The following is a 15,857-nucleotide window of genomic DNA, read 5'->3' as shown; positions in this document are numbered from 1 at the left end:
TTTGCCAAACCTGAGCTGCTAGGAGGTCTTAGCTCTATAGCCAGGCAAGCAGTGCTTTCAAGACCAAATGCTACTCGGTTAGCAAGCTCAGTTGGAGCAGCTATAGAGACGGATAATTAATTTGCCTCCCTGGGCTCCTGCTGGGAGGAAGGGTGGGATATAAATAAAATAAATAAATAAAATTTGCTTAAATATACATTATACTCTTAAGGCATAGCAATAACCTTGCTTATGCCTCAAATCAGAAGGGGGGGAAATAAAGCATTTTAAATAAAATAGGCCATGGGGAATAAAACCCTTTAAAATGGGTGCTTTTAAAAAGACAAGAAGACAAAGTATAGCTCAGCCTATTGAACATAATCCAGCTTTCTTCAGCCTGTTACTCTCCAGATGTTTGCAATGCCCATCAGCTCCAAGCAGCAAGGCTGATGGGAGTTGTACTCCAAAATTTCTACAGGGCACCAGATTGGGGAAGGCTGACATAATCCAGTTAAACTGGCTTGAGGGGGTGTTTAGGACGGATCAAAGGGGGTCTATTGCTACACAACCAATCAGTCATTGTCAGTAAAGGTGTCTAACCCGTTACTCATGGCTAAACTACGCCTTCAGGCTTCTCAGATAGGAACTATAGGAATACTCTGAGGAGTGAGTGTTTCTGCATTTGTAGATAACGTGAAGGATTTGGTGAAATTTCTCTTTAGTTGCCCTCTTTATGCAAAAAGCCAAGAGAGAACTGTATTCAAGATCTCATCTGGTTCTTTAATGATGAGATCTCAAATTCATTTCTCTCTTGGCTTTTTTCAGAGAGGCCCTCTCAGTTTGTCAAGTGACTTGCTTCTTCCGCCTTAATCTTTAGGCAAGTTGTTAATACTTGATTTCGTCTAGCTTTTAGTCTGTAAAAACGTTGTCTCTTCTAGCTGATTAAACGTAGCTGTTTTACTCTGTTCTCTGTTTCAGTTTAACTGGTTTTTAAAACTGTATTTATTTTGTGTTTTTATGTGAACCGCTTTAGGGCCAAAAAGTGGAATAGAAATAGCTATCATAAATAAATATAAGTAATTAAAAGTTGCTGTCTTCTTGCATATGTGGATGCCTATGCAACACACAGAACAGCACTCTTGGTGAAAAGTACTGCAAATCTTAGGGTGGCTCCAGACTGCCCATATTTTGTGGGAGGGATTCAAACACATACCAGAACTTTAGGTTTCTTCATTTAAAGTGGATTATAGTGCTGCATCGTGCTAATGCAACAAATCCACTTTAATAAAAAAAAACACACCACAGACTTCTTCCAGTTTGGAAAGTATGGGAAACTGGGCTAAGAAGTGTGGGATGAATCAATGAATAACAGGAAGATGTGTAAACAACCTGCAAGCAAATTGGGATGAAAGCAGGATGAAAAACTGCATGAATATAACTGCCCCATAAACAAATCAGAATGAATGTTTGACAAAGACGAGACATACCTTAAGCACTGCGTAAGCTTTGTGCAAGCAAATCAGGATGAATGCTGAATAAATAAGTTGTCTGGAGGAGTCCTCAGATGATGGAGATGGTTTTAATTATACTTTGGAAACATAATGAGAAGACCTGATTCACTAGAAAAGACAACAATGCTGGGAAAAACAGAAGAGAGTAGAAAAAGAGGAAGGCCAAACAAGAGATGGATTGATTCCATAAAGGAAGCCACAGACCTGAACTTACAAGATCTGAACAGGGCAATTTATAACAGATGCTGTTGGAGGTCGCTGTTTCATAGGGTCGTCATAAGTCGTAATCAACGTGAAAGCACATAACAACAACAACAAATCCAACTAAATCTTTGTGCTAGCAGGAACAACTACTTAGCACAAGGGAATTTCCCTCTTCTCCTCTCCCTCTCATGTGTCCCCCCATCATCTCCAAATATGCTCCAGGGGGTTGGGGGGAAACCCAGAACAGATTTAGGGGGTGTGCTGGAAGAGGAGATGGGAGAATGTTCCATTGCCCAAGTAAAACTCCTTGCACTGATGGAATGTTAGCCTTAGCGCTACGTTGAATGCAACCCATACTTTTTGCCCTTGCAAATGTAATAGCAGGCTCTAGAAGGAATTGTGATGACATTTAGTTGATGCAATGAAATCAGAACTATGATGATGGAACACTTCCTCATTCTGGAGATCACTGATTCTGACTGTCAATTAGCTGCCTGGCTAAGTTCAAGGTGCTGGCTCTTGTGTACAAAGCCCTACACAGCTTGTAGGACCAAGGTATCTGAAAGAACGTCTCCCTCCTATTGGGTATATCATTGTGCTTTGCCAGAGAGGAGCCTTCTGCAGATACCCTCTCAGGAAGTCTGTCCCATACAATGTAGGAGTGAGGCCTTTCCTGTGGCAGCACCTACCTTTTGGAACTCCCTCCTGTTACATACCAGACAGGCACCATCTCTATTGTCTTTTCGGCATCCATTGAAGACCTTCCTTTTTCCAACATATCTTCAGAAAGAGAAGATTTTTATCCCAGTCTGTATCTGTGTCGAAGCTGCTTTTTATAAGTGACATTTTTAATATTGATTTTTATTGTTGGTGTATTTGTTGTTAAACCACTTCAAAATGTTTTGTAGGAAGCTATTCATACATAGGAGAGCCAGTGTGGCGTAGTGGTTAAAGTGTTGCACTATGACCTAGGAGACCAGGGTTTGAATCCCCACACAGCCATGAAGCTCACCGGGTGACCCTGGGCCTTTCACTGCCTCTCAGCCTCAGAGGAAGGCAATGGTAAACCCCCTCTGAATACCGCTTACCATGAAAACCCTCTTCATAGGGTCGCCATAAGTCGGGATCGACTTGAAGGCAGTCCATTTCCATTTTTCATTCATACATAGAAAATAGATCAATAATAAAGTAATTATTTCATTCCATATATTATTATTATTATTATTGTCCTTCACAAGGGGTAACAACCACACACCTCCTAGGAGGAGTTGTGATGACATTTTTAGCTGTTGCAATTTAAATGCTTGACTCACTGACATTCTGGCCACTTTCCTGTTCCCCAAAGAGCTCCCATGTAAAGAGGTGAGGGGTGGGAGAGACCTGCTTTCTCTCTCTCTCTCTACCCTAACCCCCTCCCTCCCCATCCTCCTCCCCCGGCTGGCATTACTCCCCCTACCACCCAATATCCAGTTTCTAAGCCTGGCTTCCATTAACAACAGATGCTTCCTTCTCCAGCTGTTTCCGTCCCTCCCCCCGCCCCGTCCGGCCACTGCCTTTGATCGTCAAGGCTGGAGCCCTGAAGTGTTCAAAGGCGAGAGCAGGCCTAGAGCACATGTGTGTGCCCTGCAAGATAAGCAGCCTGACCAGGCCCCAAGATGACCACTGTGGGCTCCCTTACGGGCCGTGTCCCCAAGTGAGTGCATTCCCCTTGAGGGTGCAGTGAGGAGAGAGGCACCACCTGGCATCCATCTGTCAGTCTTCTGGGATTAGAAGGGGACTGAGCGCACACTTGGCCTGTTGGAAGATGAGCCCTGCTGCTCAGTGGGCTTCCGCAAGACAGTTGAACCACCATCATGTAGTGTATAAAATTATGCATGATAGGGAGAAAGTGCAAATGGAGACTTTTCTCTCTCTGTTAGACCTCATTCAATGAATGTTGGAAGGTTTCAGCCAGACGAAAGGAAGGACTTCCTCACACATTGTTGTTATGTGCCTTCAAGTCGATTTCGACTTATAGCGACCCTATGAATCAGTGACCTCCAGTTGCATCTGTCGTGAACCACCCTGTTCAGATCTTGTAAGTTCAGGTCTGTGGCTTCCTTGATGGAATCAATCCATCTCTTGTTTGGCCTTCCTCTTTTTCTACTCCCTTCTGTTTTTCCCAGCATTGTTGTCTTTCCTAGTCAATCATGTCTTCTCATGATGTGTCCAAAGTATGATATCCTCAGTTTCATCATTTTAGCTTCTAGTGACAGTCCTGGTTTAATTTGTTCTAACACCCAATTATTTGTCTTTTCCGCGCGGTCCATGGTATGTGCAAAGCTCTCCTCCTCACACAGCGCAGAGTTAAACCTATGGAATTTTCTCCTACAAGAAATAGCAATGGCTACCAGTGTGGACAAGGCTGTCAGTGGCTGTACTAGCCACGATGGCTATGCTGCAGCTCCACTGTTGCAGGCAGTGTGCCTCTGAATAACATCAGCGGCTGTTGTCTCCAGGTGAGTGGGGCAGTGGAATCTGCCCTGGGCTTTCCTCCAAACTTTCAAGGAGCTGTCTGAGGTGCTGCTGCCACTGGGTCACTCGAGACTTAATGGCTTTCTAGGGGCTCCGTTTAGACATCCATGTTTGCTTCAGTTGTGAAGCACACAACATTTCCCCAGCACCACCCGGCTTCTGCAGCCTTCCTATAATCACGGAGGGGTGGGGAGCCTCAGGCCTGGGGCTGGAGGTGGCCCTCTAGTCCTTTGGATTTGGCCCTTGGGACTCTCTCTCCAGGCCACATCTCCTCTCCTCAGGCCATGCCACTCGCTAACCACTTTGAGTGCTTTTGCCTGGCTGGCATGCACTCTTGGACTGTGAAAATGCCTCTTGGAGGTTAGAGAGAGAGAACCGTTGACTTTTGTGTGGCCTACTATGCAAAGTAAGAGGCGCCTCTGTTGCTGCACCCACTTTTGCCTCTGGCCCCACCCATTCCAGGCATGTGCCCCCCCCCAAAATGCCCTTGAGGGAATCTGGGCCCTCAGGTTGAAAGGGGGTCCCACCACCCATGTGGGTTATAGCAAAAAAAATGCAAACAACAGTTTGCCATTCCTCACTCTTTTTGGTGGCCCTTGCTGTGGGAATGAAGTCCATAGTTTAAATATGCACTGTGTGAAGAAGTAATTTCGTTTTTCTGTCCTGAATCTTCCAACGTTCAGCTCAATCTGCTGTTGTTTGTTGATTATTACATGGTCACAGACCCAATGAAACAAGATAAACTGCATAACAACACATACACGTGTTTAAAATACAATACAATGCTAACGATGGAAGGATAAAATGGAAATTGCAGTTAGGAAGAATCATCTTACGAGTCCTTTGAGCAGAGAAGAGGAACTTGGCCACTAGGTCTGTGCTTTCTAGGGCTCATTCACACGGGAGCTAGACTTCGTATTAAAGATGCAGCTTTTGCCATCGCGATAGATTTGCAAGGTTCACACTTCCTACCTTCCAATCCACTGTTTTCCTTTCAAACAAGTAGGCGTTCCTCTGAAAGATTTAGTATCGCTGTATCCTTGCGGGCCCGCCCACAATTTTACATGTTTACTCCCTCCAGAGTATCAATATTGCTAATACAGTAGAGGAGGTTTCTTTGTCAGTTTCATTGTTTCTTGTCAATTGCACCCTCTCCCTGTTTAGCCTGGAGAGAGTTGGAGTGCAATTGACACGAAACTATGAAACTGATTAGAGCGGGGGAGTAAATGAGAGGCAAAGTAGGCTGCGGCTGTGACAGATTTTGAGGCCAGCAGAGAGAGTGGGAGCTGGCAATGGAGCATAAGAGAACCCACCCACTAAAAAAACATCCAAGCAAAGTGCCTACATGGAGGAGCGCAGCAAAGCTGAGATGGTGTTTCCTTTCCTTTTCGCGTTATAATTGGATTGCGTTGATACGGATTTGAAGGGGGAAACTGTGTTCTAGCTTCGACTTCCCTGCAATGTCATGTGAACCGTGCAAATGACAAAGGAATGCAAGTAGCACCAGACACACACTAATCTGGACTTGAACAGCTCTTCAGGTAGAGCTTTGTAAAGCAGGACACAGGGCCACCCTACATACAAAGCACGTGCTCTTCCACTGAGCTATAGCCCTGTCCCTAACAATTCTAGTCCTCATGGTTATGAATAAAGGGCTAATTTAAATAGGAACAGAGGGGCTGTCTTATACCATGTCAGAGTCCCGCTGGTCAATGCAGCTTGGTATTGGCGACACTGGCAGCAGTTCTCCAGAGGCAAGTGGGTGTCTTTCTGAGCCCTAACTGGGGATGCTGGGAATTGAACCTGGGGCATTCTATATGTGGGCCAACAGGTAGCCCTTCCCCAAGTTCACCACCACTCAGTGACGGCTGGTGGCTCTATGCCAGTGGGGTAGTGGAATCTGCTCCAGGTTTTAGTCTGAACTTTGAAGGAGCTGTCCAAGGTGTGTAGCAGCCACCATTGCCACTGCTACAACAAGCACTTTCAGGCCTACCTAGCAGGGATTTGAACTAGGGATGTCAAGATTAAATAATTTTGAACGGTGGATATTATTTTGCATCTGTTTCTTTAAAAAGGGGAGGGGCAGTGCTAAGTGGGTGTGGTTAAAGGAGGAGGGTGGGGCTACATCCATCTGCAGAACACGTTTTACATGGGGGCTAATGGGATCGCCTGGGGCGGGTGAGAGCACAAAAGGCTAGGCCATTCTTCTCTAACCTGCTCCTCTCCAGATGTTTTCGGACTACATCTCCCATCAGCCCCAGCCAGTATAGCAATACTGGGTTGATGGAAGTTTAGTCCAATGCAACTGGAAGGCACCAGATTGGGTGAAGAAGATTGGTGGGTGTGGCAAGGAAATTGTACACATGCTCTTAAACCTGCCCAGGGCTATTCTCTGCCTGATCTCCACTGCAGCAGCTGTGACCCCCGTGGGCAGCTATGTTCCCTTTGCTGGTGTGTTTATATGCATCAAAAGCCCCGCTGACATTTCAGGATATTCCCTGGTATTATTAAGGTAGCCTTTCTGCAATGATTAAATGGACCAAACTACAGAGAGTGGTGCTGGGATGCTCTCACTCTCTCTTGCTCAAATGAAAATACAAATGTGCAACATCTGTTGGACATCTGGGAAATGCTGGCAGGGGCTGATGTGACCAACTTACATAAGGGGCCCTCATGGGGCTTTGTCCAGCTTAAGAATTTGTCTAGCGCAACAAACCATCCCTGTTGTGGATTCTTGCTTGTAGCAGAGTTTGTACAGGTGTTCCTGTCAGGACTGCATGTCTGCTGCCATTGTGCCTGAGAACAGCAGCATAAAGACACTCACTCTGTGGAACTGAATGTACGGAATTTCAGCTTGCTGTTATTTTTAAATGGAGTTTCTAGTCCATATGACTGTGCAGGATGTAGTCTTAAACAGACTGCCTTCAAGTCGATCCCAACTTATGGTTTTCGTGGTAAGTGGTATTCAGAGGGAGTTTACCATTGCCTTCCTCTGAGGCCGAGAGGCAGTGACTGGCCCAAGGTCACCCAGTGAGCTTCATGGCTGTGTGGGGATTCGAACCCTAGTCTCCCAGGTCATAGTCCAACACTCTATCCACTACGCCACACTGTCTTAGGTGCAACAAATCTCATATGTGGAGTTTCTAGCCCTTATTATTATACAGCATGTGGTATAAAATTCAGTTTTCTGAGAATCTCAGGTTTCTTTCTTTTGTACAGAAATGTTTCCAGACCTCAAGGCTGTGAAAATAAGCGTTAACGTTGTGTGCACAACAGCTGCTGAAATGTCAAAAGCCAAATAGGTGACTGGGTAAGATAGCCAGTGGTTGCACAAGGAAGGGGAGAGGCTCTGGTGCCCTCCATTGCCTACGGTTTCCTGGCCTGTCAAACACAACTTTGTGAGTTTAATTCTCAGTACAGGAAGTTTAAATCTGCAGGAAGCATAGGCTGGGGGCAGACTCCTAATTTCAATCCAAGGCTCTAGGATGCTGTGTAGATCTGCACTATACACCTAAAGCACTATTATACCACTTTAAACGAATCCTGGGAACTGCATTTTGTTAAGGGTGCTGAGAGTTGCAAAGAGATCCCCTCTTCCCCTCATGGAGATACAATTCCCAGGGTTTCCTGAGAAGAGGGATTGTTAAACCAGCCTAAATTAGTATCTGAATGCCTAAAATTCACATCTGAATTTTTTTAGAGTCCTGCTGGAGCAAGGCAGAATTTAGATGTAGTATGAAATATGCACAGTCCTGTTCCGTGTGACCCATTCTGTAGGCACCCCCCCCAGTTGTTTGCACAGACCTACAACTATCAGGGCAAACACTGGACATTTTGCTACCACTACTAGGGGCCAGACCACACAAAGTTGCCATTTCTGAGTGTGTTTTAGGGGTACAAAGTTCCTGTGTCTGAGTGTGCTTTTGGGATAGGTTGCTCAAGCCAGCCACCATCTTTGACTCCAAGATAATCTATTCCTCCCACCCACTTAAAATCCATCCCCCCCGCGACAACAATAAAGAATGCTGTTTAATCAAAATTGTGTTTAATATGTCTTCATGATAGGTGGGAAAGTTACACCCTTTTTTCTGTTCAGTAAAACACAGCAGAGTTTGACAGAAATACACAGAGGGCCAAGACTGACCAATTAACCCACTCAAGAAATAAAAATAAAGGTTGAAATTACTGACACTCACACACACGGGGGGAGGGGGGAACCAAGTCAAAAAAATGCCTTCCTTACAAAAGGATGAGAGAAAAGAAAGTATATTACAAGTTTATGACTGAGGAAAATCAGTTTGCAGTGCATTGAAGGCATCTATAACATATGTGCCAACAGATTGTGTGCTTTGGCGGACTTGTTGTTCACTGAGGTGGTCCACCTATGGCTGGGCTCTACACTTTTGACTGCAGATGTGTGGTTATATGATTAAATGCTCCTCCATACCAAAACAAATCCATACAGAAAATTAGACTAGAAACTGTCTAATATCTAGGGGTTTTTTTAGAGGATGGCTTTGTTTTATTTTCTATTGTTGGACAGGGCATTCAATCACATGTGCACCCATCTTCAGCCTACCATGGTAGATCTCTGGCACAAGTTGACTGCCTCATTGAGGACTAGGCTCATGATAAGTCTTGAGGAAATTTGCTTTTCATGTGATATCAGAGCCTGTCTGTCAGGGCACACTCAAAAACACATCTGGGAGCGATAAGGCCATGCATCTTTTTGGAGTGGACAGCTCAAAGTAAGATCAGCTGCATCTCAGCAGAACTCTTCCTTTGGGAACCAAAACATGTTAAGAGTTGTGCTCTTGAATAAAATGCTGCCCTTTGCACCTGAGCCTCCAACATCGTCTTCCGTTGGGATGTGAGATGCACAACTCCGTTTTAGCTGTGCCTGTGGTTCAGTGTCTGTAAGAAGTTCTGGAAGTCACAAGTCCCCTACACAGGGGCTGGTAAACACACACTCATTCTCCAATGTCTACACCAGCCTACCCTAATCTGGTGCCCTCCAGATTCTTTGGACTACAACTTCCAACAGCCACGGCCACCATATGCTGACTGGGGCTGAAGGGAGTTATAGTCCAAAGCATCTGGAGGTCATCAGGTTGGGGGAGGTTGACTTACATTCCTGTAAAAACAAATCAACAAACTAGAACTGGTTTGACAACTTGGAGATTGGGGGGGTAGTAGACCAAAAATGTAATTTTTTAGCATTTCCCAAACTTTGGATATCTGGACATTGGTTGAAAGAGAGAGAACAGGATAGGAAATGCAAGCTTACATTTATTCTGCAAAACAAGTCCAAACACCAAGGCGAGGCGAGGCATAATCACATCTCTCTTGGCATTGAGAGGTGGGTGGAAAAGGCACCTGTTCTCCAGGGTCTTCAAAGCCCTGCGTATGGCCAGAGGCATTGCTAAAGGCAGCAGCCCACTTGTGCCAAATGCTGCCAGATGTCTCCAGGAGCCAGGCAGCTGTGCGTGTGGTGTGGTGCTGCCCTTCCATCTGCAGACTAAAAGGGGTAGCTCTTAAGCCCCTTTAGTAGCAAGCTAAATTTCAAGAAGATCTCTCCTTCAGCAGAAGGACCATCATAACATGGATTCTTAACCCAGAGGGCGTGTTGAAGTTGCAAACACTCCCTATTTTAACTCCAAGCTCTAACTGTGCACTCCTGTGTCCGTGACTTCCTTGTATGCAATACTGTCCACAGCGAAGGCACAGACCTCCCCAATACTGGTCCATGCTGGACACTTTTGCTCGCCTAAGGACAGGCCCAGGCCATCATCTGTGGTCCTCTTTCTAAACGTACACACTTCTTGAGAATCATTCGCCTCTTCCTTAGATGCACTGTACTGGACGTTTCCCAGGATTGTCGATAAAGGAGATGGACAAGGTTCCTTCTGTCACTCATCAATATACCTCAATCTGTGCTGCCTTATGGGGCTGTTGTGAGGATCTAGGAGGAAATTATAAGAGCTCTCGTGCCTTGCATGCAGAAGGTCCCAGCTTCATAACCTGGCAGGTTAGGCAAAAGCATATTACTTGAGAGGGCTGGCAAAGACTTTCAGAGGCAAGGGCCATAGCTCAGTGGTAGAGTACACACTCTGCATGCGCAGGCTCCCAGGTTCAATCCCTGGCATCTCCCAAGTGGGGCTGAGAGATAGCCCTGCCTGAAACCCTGGGCAGGGAGAAGGTGGGCAGAGAAAAGCTTTTCTCCCTCTCTCATTACACTAGAACTCAGGGACATCCAATGAAGCTATGAGGAGAGACTGAAAGAACTGGGCATGTTTAGCCTGGAGAAGAAGACTGAGGGGAGATATGACAGCACTCTTCAAGTACATGAAAGGTTGTCACATAGAGGAGGGCCAGGATCTCTTCTTGTTCGTCCCAGAGTGCAGGACACGGAATAATGGGCTCAAGTTGCAGGAAGCCAGATTTCGACTGGACATCAGGAAAAAACTTCCTAACTGTTAGAGCCATACGACAATGGAACCAATGACCTAGAGAGGTAGTGGGCTCCCCGACACTGGAGGCATTCAAGAGGCAGCTGGACAGCCATCTGTCGGGAATGCTTTAAGTTGGATTCCTGCATTGAGCAGGGGATTGGACTTGATGGCCTTATAGGTCTCTTCCAACTCTGCTATTCTATGATTCTATGAATGTTGAAAGATTCAGGGCAGACAAAAAAAAAGTCCTTCTTCACACAGGGCAGCAAACAGTGGAATTTGCTCCCGCAGGACGCTGTGGGGACTGCTCACTCAAATGGCTTTAAAAACGATTAGACAAATTCCATGCTGGCTATGCTCTGCCTCCCTAGTCAGAGGCAGTACGGTTCTGAAGACGAGTTGCAGGAGATGAGAGTTGCTGTTGAGCTCAGATCCTGCTTGCGGCCTTCCCATAATGGGCATCTGGTTGGTCACTGTGAGAACAGGATGCTGGACTAGATGGGCCACTGGCCTGATCCAACAGGCTCTTCTGATGTTCTTAGCCAGTGTAAACAATATGGAGCCAGATCGGCCAATGATGTGACTCAATATAAGTCGGCATCCTATGTTCCTAAAGTCTGCAGGGTGGAGGTGGGGGAAATCAGGGCCTCCTTGCACAATTCACCAAACGGCTCCACAGCAACCTTTTGGCACACCTGTGAAACCCACTCAGACCACCTGCTCAGGGACAGGAGGCCGACATCCTTGTCTGTTTCTGCCTTGCAGAAGTGGGTGTAGCCAGCGTGTAAAAGTGAGTGTGGCGAGAATGCAGATCTTCAGGCTGCCTCCCACAACACTTTCCCATCAGCAATTCGGCACTTTTTAATTTTTTTAAAATGTTCATTTTTTTATTGTGAAAATAGTACAGAAAACAACTGAAACGTTTAATTTTTGTTTTTAAAAGAGGACAAAATTTGGGAGGGCGGCAGGTTAGCCACCCCCTGGATTACAGAAACGTGACAACCGCAAGATGGATCGTGGCCGTGTGGACATCCCAAAACAGGGGTCAGCTCTCCTGCCTTGTGCAGGGAAGGCTAAATGCCATCTAGTCCAATCCTTTGCTGGAGGGAGTAGAAAACCACGCACCAGCTTCTCCCCAGCACACGCACACACACACACACACACACACAAAATCTAGAACATGGAGGGCCCCAAATCAGAGAGCAGGCCAGGCTTTCTATCCTTCCCACTGAAGAAAACAACCTCTTCGTGTTGCACCGGCAGGTCATCCATCGATGCTCATGTGCTGAATTGATGTCCATTGTCATTTGCTCAAGGTTTCATGTTTTTGCTTTTTTTTAAAAAAAAAATCCCTTTACAGTAACAATGCCCCACTCTTCCCTGACGCATCCCTTCTTCTCCCCCTCCTCCCATGCCCTGCCCCCCCTTTATATTTTAGTAAAACCCAGACCGACAGACAGACGTAAACCTAGCAAGTCCACCTGCTGGGCCAGCAGGTCCCTCCATCACACCACGGAGCTGACCTCGGCAGGGGCGTTCAAGTTCTCCACCACGTCTGCCCTCTCGATGGCCGCCAGGGCTGTGCACAGGGACTCCAGCGTGGCCCCTTCCTTGGCTGACCAATCAGAGAGCAGAGTGTGGGCAGGGGCTTCTCCCCTGCCAAAGGTGTCAATGGTTTCCTCCTCGTAGCCCAGGTGGTTGGCCAGGCAGCGCCAGTCTTTGCCGTGGGCGGGCGATTCCAGCAGTTGCTCCACCTCTTCCTGCTTGTGGGGCGGGAGGTTCACGTACAGCTGTGGTTCAATCTTGTGGACTGTGTTATGGACAAGCAGGGAAAGTTAAAGAGGGCATCATCAATGGCAACAAGCTATATAGAGTGCAGGTGTGGGGAACCATAGACCCTCCAGAAGTTGCTGAACTATAATTCCCAACATCCCTGGCCACTGGGCATGCTGGCTGGGGGCTGACAGAAACTGGAGTCCAACAACAGTGGCTGGCAAAACCTGCTCACAGCAGGAAAATCCTTTGCATTAGGCAACGTTGCTGGCTCTTTTTTAGACAATGTTTTCCTCCAAGGGAGTCGTTTTGCAGTGGATTATCACACGTTTGTTCCAGGGGAATTCTGCACGCAGGACAATAAATTGTGGACTTTTCCCATCGACACGCCTTACCCTCAGACAAGGACATAGGGAAATCTGCATCCCTTCAGATGTTGTTGGTCTAATGGTTAGGGTGTGGGCCTATGACCTGAGGGACCTGGGTTCGAATCCCCACTCAGCCAGCCATGAAGCTCCTTGGGTGTGACTTTGGGGCCAGTCATTGTCTCTCAGCCTAACCTACCTCACAGGGTCATTGTGAGGGTAAAAAGGGAAAGAGGAGAACCATGTATGCACCAGCTTGAGATTCTTGGAGGAAAGGTGGGATATAAATGAAAGAAAGAAAGAAATGTAAAAAACCCACCTTCAACCGTATCGGCGATTCCTAGCATAAATAGCTGCGATGGAATTCTGGCAAAACTGCCATTGGAAAGGTTTCCATTTTGGTGGTGGCAGCAGCAGATCAAACAAAGAGATCAGACAGACTGCCTTCCCCAAGCTGGCACCCTCCAGCTGTTTCCGACTCCACCTCTCATCATCACTGGCCATTGACCAAGGTAGCTGGGGCTGATGAGAGCTGCAGTCTGGAGGACACCAGCTCTGGGAGAATGGCACCAGAGACAGGCAAACCATCAGGACAACCGCCGGACTTTCCCGTTTCAAGTGAGGGGTGGGGACATTGGTGGGGGCAGAGCGAGGAAGATATGGGGCTGCAGATAGATGGTACAGTCTAGGTTAACTGGGGATCCTGCAAACATCACTCTTGTGAAGTGGCACAAGTTCTGTGCCGAGAAAAGCTGCTCTGCAACAGGCAAATCTGCATGCATCTGCACCAAGAAAGCTGTTGGAGGTACTACCACCACGGAGAGGTGCACGGCTGGAACTTTCTCCCTTTGCATAACTTCCTTTTCCAACAAGCCTTTTAAGAGCTTTTTTCCCAACCCAGTCTTTGTATTCAACTTGAACCTGATTTTTTTGAAAAACATTGTTGATGCTTTTTTTGTTAAATCACTTTGGGATATTTCATGGAAAGTGATTAAATTAAAACAATAAATAAATAAAAGGCCGTCAGAAAACAATTTTAGGACGCAGACTTCTACGCCCAGACCAGTTTCTGCAGTGCAGTTGTGGCACAGTTGCAGAAGGCCAGCGTATGGCAGCTGTAAACAGTTTGACCGCCAAGTACCTCCCCTGGGCTTGGGACGAACCTGGAGGTGGAGGGAAGCGAGGCCTTACTTACCCTTGTTGAGAGGGTGGTGGTCCTGGAGGCTGTGAGTGTCAAGGAAGACCCCGCTGTCACTGTGAAGTTTCTCCCCTTCTGGAGAAGAAACAAGCTCTCCTGCCCGCGCCTTCGCCAGCTGCTGCTTCTGCTTGCACGTGCTCCAGCTATACCAGGAGGTGAGACACAAGTCATTGAGGGGTACAGGGGAGGAAGAGCTAAACCCAAGGTTTCCCCCCCCCTTCCCTATGTAAGCTGTCAATTGGCTTTGTCCTCCCCTCCGGACCTCAACACATGTCCAGCCAGTGCAGGGGTCCTAGGAAAGGTCCGCAGCCCTGTGGCAGTTCATCTGCTTTGCATGCGGACCCGCATGCGGGAAGGTTCGGTCCCCAATGGCATCTCCAGGTACGGATGTCAGAAGGCATCATCTTCCGTTCTGCCCTGTGATCGTCACATGCAGCGCTGTTTCTGTTCCACTGCAGTTGGTCTTCCAGCAAAAACTACATTATTGGTCTCACTTCTGCTCCTGTTTTTCTTTGGAATTCTCTGACTCCCCTATCTCCAAGTAGGCCTGGGGAAAACTCCCTCTCTGAAACCTTGGAGAGACTCTGCCAGTTGGTGTAGACGATGCTGAGGTAGACTTGCTATAAGGCAGCTTGGCATAAGGTAGCTCTGAGGTAGAGCATCTGCCTTGCATGCAGAAAGTCCCAAGTTCAGTCCCCGGAATCTCTAGGTAGGGTGGGAAAAATATTCCCTGCCAGAAACCCGAGGGCGCCTCTCCCTGTCATTCTAGACAATGGACTGAGTTAGACGGAGGATTGGCCTGATTTATAGAATCATATAAGAGTAGAGTTGGAAGGGGCCTATAAGGCCATCAAGTCCAACCCCCTGCTCAATGCAGGAATCCAAATCAAAGCATTCCCGACAGATGGCTGTCCAGCTGCCTCTTGAATGCCTCCAGTGTCGGAGAGCCCACTACTCTCTAGGTCATTGGTTCCACTGTCGCATGGCTCTAACAGGAAGTTTTTCCTGATGTCCAGTTGAAATCTGGCTTCCTGCAACTTGAGCCCATTATTCCGTGTCCTGCACTCTGGGACGATCAAGAAGAGATTCTGTCCCCCCTGTGTGGCAACCTTTCAGGTACTTGAAGAATGCTATCATATCTCCCCTCAGTCTTCTCTTCTCCAGGCTAAACATGCCCAGTTCTTTCAGTCTCTCCTCATAGGGCTTTGTTTCCAGTCCCCTGATCATCCTTGTTGCCCTCCTCTGAACCTGTTCCAGTTCGTCTGCATCCTTCTTGAAGTGCGGTGTCCAGAACTGGATGCAGTACTCAAGATGAAGCCTAACCAGTGCCGAACAGAGGGGAACCAGTACTTCACGCGATTTGGAAACTATACTCCTGTTAGGGCAGCTGGTTTAAGGCAGGTTTCTATGTTCTTAGTGGGATAGGATACAATTAGATTTTTTTGGGTGGGGTGCTCCAAGCTCATCTGCACTTGAGACTGAATAAGCGGAGGGTGGTGGGGGGATGAGAGAGAAGCAGCCCCTCTTTTCTCCACGGGCTCTCAAAGGCCGGATGGAATAATAAGCCAGCCTCGCTTCTCTCCCCTGCTGGCATCTCAAGACAGATGGCCTTGAAATGCCGGGCCTTGGAGACAGGAATGCTGGGCTATGGCGGCAGAGTGGGACACTGCTGAGTTGGGGAGGAGGGGACTGGGGGATGGGGGACGGCACGGGGGGAGAAGAGAGAGGTAACTGAAACCGATTGCCTGTGTAGTTAGGTAGGAATGCACTTGGATGGACTGGAAGACACGTAATAGCTCAAGTCGAGTTGCAAAGTTGCAATGAGGCATAATTTGAAAAACCCTCCCTCTGTTGGAGAACA

At 47.3% G+C, this 15,857-nt stretch overlaps 1 protein-coding gene across 8 annotated transcripts in view; it reads right to left on the bottom strand.

Annotated features, from left to right (window-relative positions):
* Nucleotides 1-8,266: 8,266 nt before the first annotated feature.
* Nucleotides 8,267-15,857, bottom strand: part of LOC133365381 (tumor necrosis factor receptor superfamily member 16-like) — a 56,088-nt gene continuing 48,497 nt past the window's right edge. For all 8 annotated transcript variants that reach the window (XM_061587194.1, XM_061587198.1, XM_061587195.1 and 5 more), the window contains 2 exons: nucleotides 13,994-14,139; nucleotides 8,267-12,470 (listed from right to left, as the gene is read on the bottom strand). In XM_061587194.1, the coding sequence (XP_061443178.1) occupies nucleotides 12,166-12,470; nucleotides 13,994-14,139 (451 nt within the window). In that variant the 3' untranslated portion in view covers nucleotides 8,267-12,165. The remainder of the gene's footprint in view (nucleotides 12,471-13,993; nucleotides 14,140-15,857) is intronic.

Source organism: Rhineura floridana, chromosome 10 (genome assembly GCF_030035675.1).
Source record: "Rhineura floridana isolate rRhiFlo1 chromosome 10, rRhiFlo1.hap2, whole genome shotgun sequence".
Taxonomy (NCBI): domain Eukaryota; kingdom Metazoa; phylum Chordata; class Lepidosauria; order Squamata; family Rhineuridae; genus Rhineura; species Rhineura floridana.
This window is presented reverse-complemented; position numbering and strand designations above follow the sequence as displayed.